General features: G+C 35.1%; 1 protein-coding gene and 1 non-coding gene across 2 annotated transcripts; both read left to right on the top strand.

The window, feature by feature from the left end:
- Positions 1–153: 153 nt before the first annotated feature.
- On the top strand, positions 154–14756 carry LOC113238763 (the record flags this gene model as incomplete). Its single annotated transcript, XM_026475599.1, has 7 exons — positions 154–326; positions 2525–2679; positions 6458–6577; positions 7241–7506; positions 7837–7867; positions 13946–14046; positions 14337–14756. Coding segments are annotated over 7 exons (1266 nt in total), but the record flags the coding sequence as incomplete, so codon positions are not given.
- LOC113238766 lies at positions 2354–2460 on the top strand. The gene has a single exon (XR_003311128.1). It is a non-coding gene; the product is annotated as a U6 spliceosomal RNA (small nuclear RNA).
- Positions 14757–14772: the final 16 nt, after the last annotated feature.

Here is a 14772-nt window from a genome sequence, read left to right as displayed (position 1 = left end):
GATTTCATTATTTTCACTAACTGGAATAAATAGATTTAAATTCCTATTCGGTGTACCAACACATTTCTTTTTGTAATTTTGGTGAATTAAGTTTCTTCGATCTTGAAATGTATTTTACAAGCGTAATGTTAACTTGTATTGGACTGAGCACAGGCACACGAGCTGAATGCCGTGGGGCCGCAGTTCGGCATGGCTGGCTGCGATCTCTTTTCATTCCTGACGGGTGACGCTGATGACGCGGAACACCAGAAACAACTGTTGAGAGAGGAAAAGGAAAAAGCGATGTTTTCTGGCAGAAAGAGTAGGAGGGAACGCCGTGCCCATCGGTAAGTTATTCAACTTATTTAATTACTTTTTTCTAACTTTGCTACAATATCCACCTTTTTTGAAGTACCGTCATCAAGTACATATACACAGGGCTGGGCAAAATACATGCTACATCTTAATTGAAATACAAATTACAAAATACTTCCTTAAATGTATTTAAAATACAAAATACCAAATACTTTCTTGAGGTGTATTTGAAATACAAAATACAAAATACTTTCATGGGGTGTATTTAAAATACAAAATACAAATACAAATTACAAAATACTTTATTAGTATACTTATCGCGACATGTGGAAACCAACAATTTCCTTCAAAGGATTTCCTTCCACAATACATATCTTGAAAAAGAAGTTTTAAATATTCAGTTTTACCAGAAAAAAACTGTTAAACCAATACCACCATACTTCAGAGCACGAAGTACGTATAATTATTATTAATATTCCTATACATGTCGAATACTGTATATACGTGTAAATGCCATTCATAACATGTTCACAACACAAATTAGTCGCTCACGCGATACGTTATCCCTATCTACTGGGCCTATAAAGGATGCAAATGTGCAATTTAAACCAACCGCAAAATGGCGGCTATAACCCTAGAACCCTGCTACTCTAAGTTATAACCGCGAAAAGATGACTTTGACGTCTTTGACAATACCATGCACTGTTGCCACCTGCAAATGTGCTTCTACTGCATTGAATACGAGTATTTAAGATGTCGTGAGTGTTGTGTGTCGGTGTAGTGGAACCCTAGTGCACAAATAAGTAATGAAGATAAAGTGCGGGTAGTTAGAAAAACTCGCACAACTGGAAGATGCTGACACCCGCCTCTTCAGTCCTTGCGAGACCATGGACGTTGCAATATGTCCGAAAAGTCGAGATAAATAAAATATGTTTATACGTGATTAAGTCCCGAATTAAAAATCAAATAATTTCATACTTCATTTTTTGAACGTTCCGCTTTACACAAACGGACGCACGCACGCAGGCACGCACGCACGCAGGCAAGCACGCACGCACGCACGCACGCACGCACGCACGCACACACACGCACTCACACACACACATATACACATACATACATATAATAGATGCTCTTTGCAAAAAAGTGATTGATCACTTGCATTTACTTCGTCATTTACAACGACTTCAATCTAATTACATATATTTTTTGTATGTAGTTCTTCACATATAATACCACCACGAAGGTTGGGGGCTCAGATAGGGGCTCGATTAGGGGGTCCGGTTGGAGGTCGGTTAGGTGTCGGTAGGGGGTCGGTTAAGGTGTCGGTTTGGGGGTCGGTTAGGTGTCGGTAGGAGGTCGGTTAGGGTCCGGTTGGGGGTCGGTTGGGGACCGGTTAAGTGGTCGGTTGGGGTTCGGTTAGGGGGTCGATTAGGGAACGGATAGGGGTCGGTTAGGGGGCTGGTTGGGGATAGGTAGGGGGTCGGTTAAGGGGTCAGTTAGCGGGTCCACCCCTAAAGGGCCCCTAATCCGCCTCTGACCCACTCCCTAACCAAACCCTTAACCGACCCACTAACCGATCCCCTAACCAGCCCACTAACTGACCCCAACCGGCACCCTAAACGGCCCCCTAACCTACCCCTAACCGACCCCCTAACCGCACCCTAACCTACCCCCTATCTGACCTCCCAACCGACACCCTAAACGACCCCCCAACCGGCCCCCTAACCTACCCCCTAAACGACCCCCGAACCACCCCCAGTCGACCCCTAACCGACTCCCTAACCGACCCCTTAACTAACCTCCTAACCGACCCCCAACTGACCCCTAACCGACCCTCAACCGGCCCCCTAACCGACCCCCTAACACACCCCAAACCCATCCCCTAACCCATATTCGTGATGACACTTTTACTTGATAGTTTCGGTTTTAATTGTTAGTTTCAATTGTTTCTTAGAACAACTAATAAAATTAATCTAATTGCAATTAAAATCAATTCAATCGAAATCAGTTGCAATTGAATAGATTTTTTAATCTGATTGAAATTTAATTGATTAACGAACTTGCTTCGGCAGTACATATACTAAAATTGGAACGATACAGAGAAGATTAGCATGGCCCCTGCGCAAGGATGACACGCAAAATCGTGAAGCGTTCCACATTTTTTTTGAGCCCGGGTCGAACCGCGCGAAATAAACGTAATTATACGTAATCTAAAAAATAAATACAGCTATGGAATAGACGAGATACCATCCGCGCTTATAAGGGTATGTGCAGACGAATTGACGTTTCCGTTTTATACGCTTGTCAATCAGTCTTTTGCCGAGGGTGTGTTCCCGGATCTTCTTAAACAATCCCTGATAAAACCGATCCTCAAAAAAGGAAGTAAGTATGATCTGAGTAATTACAGACCGATTGCATTATTGCCCGCGGCTTCGAAAGTATTTGAGAAGGCAATGTGTAGCCGCCTATACTCTTTCTGTGAAAAGTACAATATATTTGATGAGTCGCAGAATGGTTTTCGGAAAAATCGTTCAACTACACTTGCGACTTACAAATTTATGCAAAAGATTCTGGATACACTAAATGAAAAAAAGTATGGTATCGGTATCCTATTGGACATGTCAAAGGCATACGATAAAGTTCGGTATGATATCTTACTGGATAAACTTTACGGAATGGGTATACGAGGTAACATTCATAAATGGTTCGCATCCTATTTAGAAAACAGAATCCAGTATGTAGAAATCGAGCATTATAACTATGAGACAGGGGAAATAACTCAAGTCAGATCTGAGCCCCAAAACATGAACAATTCGATACCACAAGGAAGCGTCATTGGGTGCATACTATTCCTGGCTTATATAAATGACCTCCCAAACGTACCTAATAAACGATTCATGTGCTCTTTTCGCTGACGACATCTCAATATTAACCTCTTGTAAAAATAGTGACCACTTAAATCAAACCCTTCATAATACACTAACTACAATTGTAACATGGATGAATGATCACAATTTAGAAATTAACTTCACAAAAACCAAAATTATAGAATTTAGACCCTATCAAAAACCATCACTAAATATTAATTTTTCGTATAACCAAATACAAATAGAAACCGTCAATACATTTAATTTACTCGGAATAGATATCGATACAAATATAAATTGGAAGCAGCATGTACAAAAAATCACAAAAAAGCTATCTAGTTTTACTTACGCCTTAAAAGAAATAAAGAAGTCAACAAATTTACAAACTGCCCTAAGTGCTTACTATGCGTACGCTTATGCATGGTTATCATACGGCATCATATTGTGGGGCAATAGTACAACTGTAAATGACCTCTTTATTAAACAAAAAAACTGCGTAAGAATACTAGCAAATATATCAAGAACAGAGAGCTGTGAACCATTCTTTAGAAAATACAAAATCTTAACCCTAACATCAATTTACATTTTGGAAGTTTGCAAATTTATAAAAAAGTACCCACAATTTTACACTAAACTGCGAGACGAACCAAGACACCATCCCACAAGATACGGAAATAATCTTGTAACACCGTTCTCAAAATTGGAAATGCATAGATCGAGCCCATAATCAATGTCGATAAAAATATACAACAAACTACCGGAGCATATAAAGCAAGAAAATAAAACAAGTATTTTCATAAATAACTTAAAAAACATTCTTTCTAATAAAACTTACTATACAGTGCAACAATATCTTGATGATAAATTGCTATAGCGTTGATCTGCCTCATTCCTATTTTGCTGTCCATTATTATCATATCCATATTACAGGATTCATATGTCTTTCATTGTACCTATGTGAATAAATAAATAAAATGAAGTAGATAAAATGTTATATAATGGAGTAAATGCAATTTTATTATGGTCGAATTAAAACTAGTATAACACATAATTGTACAATTAATAATATGTTTATATATATGATAAGAAATATTAGGGGTTAAAGTATGAAATTGCCGTTTTATTGCAATAGGTTCTTTGAATTTTCATAGAATCTTCATGGTTTGAGGTTTTCGAATGAAACTTTTTTCAAATGGTTTCTGTGATTTTCTTTTTTTTTTAAATTTGAAACATTTGAATATCGACTTTCAATTGTTTTTGTTATTCAATTTAGACAAGAAAGATGGATACTGCGAAAATTTGAGTGATTTTTGAATACGAGTTCCGACGCGGAACTAACGTGGCAGAAACAGCCCGCAATATCAATGCTGCGTTTGGAGAGGGGTCTACCTAATGAACGCACCGTGCGATTTTGGTTTAAACGCTTTCGTGATGGAAATTTCGACTTAAAGAACGAGGCACGAGGAAGACCCACAGCCCACACAGGTGAATAACGATGAATTAAGAGAGATAGTGGAAGCCGATCCTAGTCAAACTACCCAGGAATTAGCGGTATGGTTTAACGTTACCTTACCCACAATATTAACTCACTTGCGTCAAATCAATAAAATAAAAAAATACGAAAAATGGGTGCCTCATGATTTGACTGATCTGCAGAAAGAAACGCGTGTTGAAACTTGTGTTGCCTTGTTGAACCGGTACAGAAATGAAGGAATATTGGATCGAATTGTAACATGTGATGAAAAGTGGATTCTTTATGATAACCGGAAAAGAAAAATGCAATGGCTGACCCCAGGTCAAATGCCACAACAGTGTCCTAAAGCAAAACTTACCAATAAAAAGGTAATTGTAACTGTTTGGTGGTCTCAGCATGGTGTTATTCACTATAGTTTTCTCCGATCTGATCAAGCAATAACGGCAGATGTCTATTGTGCCGAACTCCGAACCATGTTGACAAATCTAGCAGTAAAACAGCCCCGACTCATGAATCGATCTTCACCATTATTGCTCCACGACAACGCGAGACCTCACACAGCACGAGAAACCATTTTGACCCTTCAGGAACTGCAGTTAGAAACCATTCGTCATCCTCCGTATTCACCAGACCTTGCTCCAACGGACTACCATTTTTTTCGTGATTTGGACAATTATCTACGTGACAAGAAGTTTTCTTCCCAGGAGGCAGTACAAAATGCTTTCGCACAGTTTGTGCAGTCTAGATCGTCGGAGTTCTATCGCATAGGCATTAATAACCTTCCCATTAGATGGCAGCAATGTATAGATAATAATGGCAACTATTTTGATTAAATAAATTTGTTAAAAATTTAAAAAATAAACAATTTAGATTTTCAGTACAAATCGGCAATTTCATACTTTAACCCCTATTATATTTTTCTCAAGCCTATAAATATATTCCCAAAATATGTCTTTTAAGTAAATGTATAGAACGAAGTTCGGAAAACTGACGACGCCTGTTGAAGTTATAAAAAAAATATTAAAATGATGAAAAGGTTACTTGTGGACGTCACATTTGACGTATTTTCATTATAATACGTAGAATTATCATTATAATCGATGATCAATATCATTGACTTACAAATAAATGGACGACGGGTCTAATACAAAAGCCACGAAAAAAATGTCCCAAGTCAACCTATTCGAAATTTAAATTGTTATGTCATCGCGGTATCGCGCTGTCCGTAGAACAAATGAAGACTAAAGCGGAGTGTCGCGCTCTGTATACGATTTTAGCGCCTTACAAGTGCGGACACTTTTTAGCGCGGACCCGACGTCCATATAATTGTAAGTCAATGATCAATATGGTTTATTACGCGAAAAAATGTTAATTTATTTTCAGCATCATCATTTACAGCCTGACTTCACTCACTGCTGGGTATAGGCCTCCAAGTTTCTGGAGGTTCAGGTTCGTCCCGCAATTTTTGCGATGCCGTCTGCTCATCTCACCATTGGACGCCCGACGTTCCTGTATCCAGTCTTTGGACGTCACTCAGTTATCGCCTTACTCAATCTGTCATCTATCTTGTCACCGTATGCACCGTGCTCTGCCCAGCTCCACTAATTAGCTTCGTGATGCGATTCACCACCACGATATTTTCATGTATCGATATTTTTTATCAAGCCTACTTTATGTCAGATACATACTTGCTTTTTTATATTTTACGATTTTGAGGTTAGTGCATTAGTGCTCAAGGTTGGAATATCTGTTTTGTGGTTGGAATTTAATGAAGTCTTTCTGTTGATTTTACTATTTACATTTTGAATTAAATTAAAAGCAATGTCCGATTGCGAAACTTTAAATATAAAATTTCGAGTTTTGGACTTGTTCAGTGAACTTGACGAGTCTGAGTTGGATGAAGTTGAAAAATGGATTTCTAGTCAATCTTATAAGAAAGGTAAAAGTTTAAGTAGGTAGCAGTAATCCTTGTGAAAGAGTTAGTCCAGAGAAGTACTGCCACCGTACCTATTTCTGTCGCCAAGCAGTAATATCAGCATTACTGTGTTCCGGTTTTGAAGGGTTAAGGGTGCTGGTGGAATTACCGGCAGCCGCAGTGACAGCCGCAGTGGCAGTGCCCCTCAGATCTTTGCGATTTAAAGCTTTTAGTGGCACTACACCTGTTATGGACGACCACATAGCTTACCATCAAACGCACGACTTGTTCGTCCCATTATTTGATATTATAAAAAAAACTACCTTAGACTTTCATGATTTGTACTTATTCAAATTGAACCTATTTTATCAGATCTAAATCGTCAGCCAGCTGTGACCAACCTGTAAAGACCTGTAAAGAATTTGAAAGAAATGCATATATACATTTAGACCCAAAAGTTTCTTTTCCAAAAATATAACTATGCCCATAATAATTATGACTTTTTGTTTCCCCGGAATAAAAAAATCTGAACTCAGCTCTCTAGTTGATTGGTAGAGAATACTTATTAATATGCATCAGCCATTTGTACTATTTTGTATGCATTAATATTTAAATAAATAAATAAAATTATAATACCAGCTAATATTATCTGAAAGCTTTCAAATGTTATATAAATTTCTTATACAGACTTAGAAAAGAAGAAAGCCCTTCGCAATTCAGAAAGGACACTGATTAAAATTGGGAATGCTATAAAAAAGATAATTCCATTTGAGGCAGAGATGGACTCTGAAACAATCATACCACCAACTGTAGGTGACCAAGCAGATTGTAACTCAGTCAACACTTGTCATGTAGATGCTTTCCTGTATGATGAAGAAGAGGTTGAAAATCTAGTAAAAGAAGGAAAATTAAAACGATTTTACTGTCTGGATTGCCACTCACGCAACATTAAGGTGATGCATGTTATTTTCTTTTTTAACAAATTAATATGAATAATATAATTAAGTTTGCCTTTGTAACATTCTTCAGTTGATGCTGCTCTTGTGGTTTATGAATTACATGTATTTTATTATTGATTTTATATTGTACCATACAATGTAACTACATAATATGTAGTTATTATGATGTCATATCAATTATTTTCATATTTCACAAGATATTTTTACATTATTGATATATATTTTAGTTGTCTAAAATGAATTTAACAGCAAAACGGTTCAAGATTACAAAATTGGACCATTTGGTAATCTTGAACCCTTTTTTAGTTTAGTTGTAATTTCCAGGACTTGACTTACATATCTCACTCAATGTCGAGAGAATCACTCCAGTCATGGGGTCCCAACTCATACAAAATATTTTTAGTACAAAAAAATAATCATAGATGCCGCCATGGATAGCCTGTTGGATATTAAGTAAGCGAAATTGGCAATTTAAGCCGTAGTTACGTAATTACAAGTAAAAACTAAAATATTTCATGATAAAAATGAATATTTTCTCTCAATCAACACATTTTTTAAAAGAAAAATACACAACTAATAGACTTTAACACAGCTATTGTTTATCAAGTCAACGCCATCTATGGCCCATACGCGCCGTCAGCTCTATTGATTTAGCTAATGGATTGTCATTTAGCTAATGCATTGTCATTTTATTTTGACCTGGTCACGCTAGATGGCCCTGATATTAAAAAAACATAATAAACTACCTTCGCGTTTTGTTCCTCTATTTTGAAACGTTTCTACAGTTTATTTATTTCTTAATTTTGTTTTATTTATTTTTTATTTAAAAATTGTTAAATTAAATATCTAACAATATGAATGGTTTTAGTACTTAAAAACGTTTTTGATTATTTAATGATTTATTATTTTAAAACGTTGATTTTTTTATTGAATTGAACAAAACGCGCAATCGGTTGTTTACTTGTTTGTTTGTTTTGGAAGCGAAATTTTGCGAATTGACACGGATATTTTAAATGCTATTAATTAAATACGACTAGTGCTTGAAATCTGGACTCCGACGAATCTCCCATACACTACGACTTTGCTTTGAAATCTGGACTCTGACGAATCTACCATACACGACGACTTGGCTACGGAAAACTTTACTGATCTCGGTTGCAACATCATCTGGGTTTCGTTGATTTTCGATTTAAACAAAACAAAATGTCACCGGTCAAATGTTCGTATTTTATGTGCAATTACACATTCAAACAAAGATCCATGTTTCGGTTCCCAATAAGCGATCCAGCCCGTTTAAAAGTTTGGATAAATAATTGCGGTAAGTCTTTCTATATCATGTACCAGCTAAATATGTAATTGAAAAAAGTGTTGAAAAGCAGGTTTCAATGTAGGTTTTCAGATTTATTTCATTTTATTATTTCATTATAATGAATTAATTTTTGTTTTAGGTAACATGACCATAATGAATTACAATGAAAATATACTCCGTAACAGATACCTCTGTAGTGAGCATTTCGACAAAAAATATATCCAAAATGAAAGTGGACAAAGAAAGAGGCTGTCGAAATTTGCAATACCTTTGCACTTATAACTTATAAAGATGATGAATGTAGCAGCAGGTCACATTCACCAGTTCCATCAACATCAAAAGGTAAACCTTTTGGTTTCAGTACCAACACTGTATTACTTGAGTGAACATGATGATGATGAATTACTTGAGAAAAAAAAATTCATAATAAAGTTATATGTATTCTTATACATAAATAATTTGTATTCTACTTCACTTGAAACTTCAATAATAAATGATGTTACATGGGATGGAAATCATTCCATCATCAGCGCATAACTTGATGATCATCATCGCATCAGCGCATAACTTGAATTTTAGCAAAGCCTTCTTCTGCTGTTACTATCAAAAGTAAAATGAACATATTAATTTGATAATGAACCATTTTTAATATATTGTTTTTTTTAATATAAATATGTAAGTGCGTATTTGACCTCTATCTCACCTGATGGCAAGTGCATGCACACCTAAATAATGCCTATTCACTCTCGCCTTGAAAAGGCACAAGTTATAATGTTCAGGGTACAAGTTTCTGGGAAGGGTATTCCACTCCATAGCCATTCGCTATATAAATGTGGAATCGTAACGCTTTGTGTCAATCTTTGGAATATCCACAACATATGGGTGGAACCTAAGCCTATGTCTAGTCCCCCGTGATGGAAAGGGAAAAATTAAATTGTGCCATTCCATTGCACACTCTCCATAGTATCTGCTAAAGTTTTCATATTCATAAAATTTTAACTTATATTAAAATTTATACTTTATTTAGGCATTGTTATTATTCCGAGACTAGTGGGTTAAGTTAGTGAGTAAATGTGTTTGATTTATTTTTTTGTTTTAGTGCAAACTTCGTCACCTCTGAAAGTAATGACTCCTAAAAAGTTATATAGCAACAAAATGGTAAAAGAAAGGCTTCAACCCAAGTCACCTAGTGAAACCACAGTAGATTTTAGTACACCTAGAAGAAGAAAAAGGACTTCAGTTGATAATGATACACCAAGGTGTAAAAAATTAAAAATTAGTATAAAAAATTCAAGTAAATTATTAAAAAAACAAAAAAATAAATATAATAGGCTAAAAAAGAATTTACTGAAAAAAAATTGTGTCAACTTAAAAACACATAAATTTAAAGGAGATTTGGCGAAAGTGTTTACATGCATGCAATTTAAAAATAAAAGTAGACAATGGAATGAAGATGAAAAAAATTTTTGCTTATCTTTATATTATAAGTCTCCAGCTACATATAAATATCTTTTAAAAGGAGGCCTGGTCCTAGCTGCTCCCACTACAATCCAAAATTGGCTCCAAGCTACAGATTGTCTGGCAGGTATTAATGAAGATGTTTTTCGTAATATTCAAATGAAATTTGCTGATCAACCAATTAAAGAAAAAGCCTGTGCTGTATGTTTTGATGAAATGAGTATCAAGACTGATTTGGAATATACAAAAAAATATGATTTGATTGAAGGATTTGAAGATTTTGGTGGTGGTGAGCGTTCCTCCAAGGAAGCTAAGTATGCACTGGTGTTTGTTGCCAGAGGGATTTACATTAATTGGAAAATCCCTCTGGTATATTTCTTATCAAATCAGAATGTCATTGCTGAAAAGTTAATAATAATTATTAAATCCATAATTAATAAATTATTTGTGATTGGATTATTGCCAAAAGTAATTATATGTGATCAAGCAACAACCAATGTCAAGGCAATCAAATCCTTGGGGGCAACAAAAGATGATCCTTTTTTTTTATTGAGAATCGCAAAATATTTTCGATCTATGATGTTCCTCATTTGATTAAAAATATAAGAAACAATTTACTTGATAATAATTACGATTTAAATGGCAATGAAATTTCGTTTGATGATATAATCAAGGTTTATAATATTGATAAAAGTAATAAAAGTCGATCTTTGGGAAAATTGACCCCAGTACACTTGAAGCCAAACAGTTTCCAAAAAATGAAGGTTAAGTTAGCCACACAAGTATTTAGTCGATCAGTAGCGGCCGCGATGGAGACGGCGATAGCCAGTGGAGAGCTGAAGAGTGACACCGTAAAGAATACAGTTGATTTTGTGAGAAATGTGAATGATTTGTTTGATTCATTAAATTCAAAATGTAAATTTGATAGAAATCCATTTAAATGCGCAATCACTGAAAACAAAGATTCTTTAGTTCATAAAACGTTAAGTAAAGGAAACGAAATGTTCAATCAATTGAAAAAAGTTACGATTTCCAAAAAAAATGAGAAAAAATTGACAATTCCTCCCTGATTTGAAGGCATACAGCAATCAATTAACGCTGTACTTCAGCTCGCCACTGAGGAATTTTCACAAGGCACTGAAGTCAAATTTCTTATGACAAATCGATTAAATCAAGATGTAATTGAAAATTTGTTTGGAATTTATAGAATGCGAGGTGGTTGTAACAGGAATTCAACATCAAAAAATTTAAGGTCCATGTTCCGATCAAATTTACTAAATAATTTAATCAAATTAGATAATACAAATTGTGAAATTGATCAAAGTCACTTTTTAAACACAGCTGAAGCTCAACAGCAAAATACACAACCTGAAATGTCATCATCGTCGACATTGACACACCCAATTGCTGGTCCATCAAGTGCAGTCGCCTTGCCCGTTATTTCCTCCCCACCGGTTCAATCGTACACATCTCAAGGTAATCTAACCGTTATACCCCAAGAAATAACACTGGAAACTTGTTCTGTTGTGTATTTTGCTGGCTGGCTAGGCAAAGTGACAATAGATAAATTTGATTGCTCAATGTGTAAAGGAATTTTGATTAATAATGAAGTTGATTTGGCTGATAAGAAGCAATTGTTGTTGATTAATAAAACATATTCAAATTTGACAACACCAACACTTAAAGCCCCAACTGATTTTTTGTACTGCTTAGCAAATGAAATGCTTGATTTATTTAATAACAGCATCAATATGATCCACAAAACTGATTTGGTGGCAAATTTAATGAAAAGTGCTAAGTGCATTATAAACCTCCCAGATGATTACCATGATTACACTCATATTGATTTTTTAATAACCAAATTATTTGTAGTTAAAATTCACGATTATTGTAAATCAAGAAATAAATCATTTCAAGGACGAGCCAAATTAAGAATTCTCCAACATAAATAAGGAATTCAATGATGAATTGTTGAGCCCCGCATTCGGGAACATTTAAAAAAAGGTTTCGCTTATTGATTGTCAACTTGCTGCACTCGGCGATGGTCCTCGAGCCAGTGCGGTGACCAGGCTCTTGAGGTGTGGCATATTATATCTGCATTAGCTAAGCAATGGGGTCCACATATCAATAAATTATCGAAACGGCTTAGCTCTGCAGTGTACGCGATTAAAAAAATACGAAAACTGTCAGACGCCAAAACAGCTAGATTGGTTGAATTCATCTACTTTCACAGTTTAATGACATACCGCATTTTGCTTTGGGGTAATGCTGCCGACATTGACTTACGCCGATATTAATAGAACAGTATTTTTTTTATTCAAAATAGTGACAGACAACATTAACACGAGAAATAAAAATAAACTAGCTATTCTTGACAATTTTCTTTACAAAGTCATAAATTCATTTAAGGGGCAATGTATAAGCTTCAAAGGTTACTTTATTGTACAGCGTCTGCGTACTTGGATGACAAGAACCCGTGGTATGACCCGTTAAGCTCTTGCTGGTAATCTCAATCTAAGATGTTTGAAATAAATATTGTAAATGTTAAAAGTATTCAAATGTATATTAAAAGAGTAGAGTAGAGTTTCTTGCTCATTCTTCTCGGGGGACTCTGCCTTACGAATGAGCAGTAGACTTTAATCAGTACGACGATTTCAAGTGTAATTTGCGTACTTATGAAATAAAGATGATTTGAATTTGTAATGAGAGTGATAATAAAACCGTTGCGCAGTGAACATGTTTTCTTTCAATAAGTCCACAATTCCCACATTTCTCATGGCGATCCAGGAGTATGCACTAATCTTTGTCCACAGACCTGCCATTTTATGTTTTGACCTCTGGTCTCTTAGCAACTATTCGAAATCAGAGGTCAAAAAATGTTGGCGTCGCAAGCTTATCATACATATCCAGTACCTTGCCATCTGATTACGAAGTTGTTACGAGTCCAGGGGTAAATTGTAATTGTTTGATCACGCTATAGTCACAGACGTAAATTTGAAAATACCGAGACTGGCAGAAGTGCCATGTGATGTCGAGAGTCATTGATAATACCACAGATTTCTTACTGAAATACAGAGTACACATTATGAAAGTGTGAGCGTGCTACAGTTCACTCTAATGTTTTAAAAAGTTAACTAAATAATACAATTGGTACGTACTAAAACATATGAAATTTCTGTTATATAATATATGCCCTAAAATATTATCTTCTTCCTAACTTTAATTTACTGAGATATTTGACTTCAAGAACAAGGGTAAAATATTGTGTCACACACCGTCTAGATAGGTAGTGTACCCAACTGATATCTTTTACATACATTATTTAATAAAAAGCAATAGTTTAGTAAAAACCAGTAACGTGGTTTTATTTCCGTACACAATATGTGACAGAACTTACTATGTGGTTTTACGTAAGTATGTATCTACGTAAATTTTAAAGACGCAACAGGCCTAAGTTTAAATCTATTCATCGAATCAATCTAGCTAGTGATAAATGAAAACGCCATCTAGTTACTATGCAGGGTAATAAGCTTTCTACCTCCTACTTTGACGTCGCATTATAGTCGCCATCTAGTGTACCATAAAAGAATCAAAATAGCTAGCGGAAGCTAAAAACTTAGCATGGACTCATTTTCTTGTATGGGACTGTGTATCTGTATATTCTGTAATCTGTGCTCCAGTATATTTTTAAAGTTCTACTTCCTAAAGATCTAGATGACAAACTGTTGTTAGATATTGGATCTAGGTTGGGAGCAGTGTTGTATGGAGTAAGTATTTCTTTAGTTGTGTAAAAAATATCTTTGGAAAATAGTAACAAAATGCTAATACAACAACTCTGCAATTTTTCTTTTAGTAGACAACTCATTAATTCACTTAAAACAGTAACTGTTTGTGAAGAGGAGCTATGTACCTTTCTTAATAGTAATAATTACTCTCTAATATGATATGTGTAACAGCAAGTGATCACATTTAATCCAAACTAGCTAGAGCTTTAAAATGGGTGCAAGTTTGACATATTAATCTGATATTGTAAATAAATTTTTATTTTATTTTCCAGGCATATTATCTCTCAAATGCATCAAATATTATAGGAATTGAACTCAGTAAGGACTTCTGCAAAGTTCAAGAAAGAATGTTTGATGCATTTTCAATGGACACAAATAGAATAAAAGTAATACACTCTGATGCAATGGAAAGACATGATATTATTGAAAACTCTGATATTATAGTAATAAATGTTCTAGATTTCTTTGTAGACATAGAAAAACATAAAGAAATGTGGTATTTCTTCAAAAAGTACATAAAGAAAGGTAGTTATCTTGTATGTAATAGAAGTATGGCAGACACACTCAGCAGTTTAGACATTTTTGAAGAGTTTATGAATTGGCTAAGCATTTGCAAACCGAGTCAATTAGAAAATGAGGTACTGTTTGATATAGAAGATAGTAACGAACTGTATTTATACACTGTAAATTAATATTATCTATGTTAAG

The sequence above is a fragment of the Hyposmocoma kahamanoa genome, unplaced genomic scaffold, assembly GCF_003589595.1.
Source record: "Hyposmocoma kahamanoa isolate Upper Pololo Valley unplaced genomic scaffold, ASM358959v1 98179, whole genome shotgun sequence".
Taxonomy (NCBI): Eukaryota; Metazoa; Arthropoda; class Insecta; order Lepidoptera; family Cosmopterigidae; genus Hyposmocoma; species Hyposmocoma kahamanoa.
Note: the sequence above shows the minus strand (reverse complement) of the source record. Positions and strands in the feature narration are given on the sequence as shown.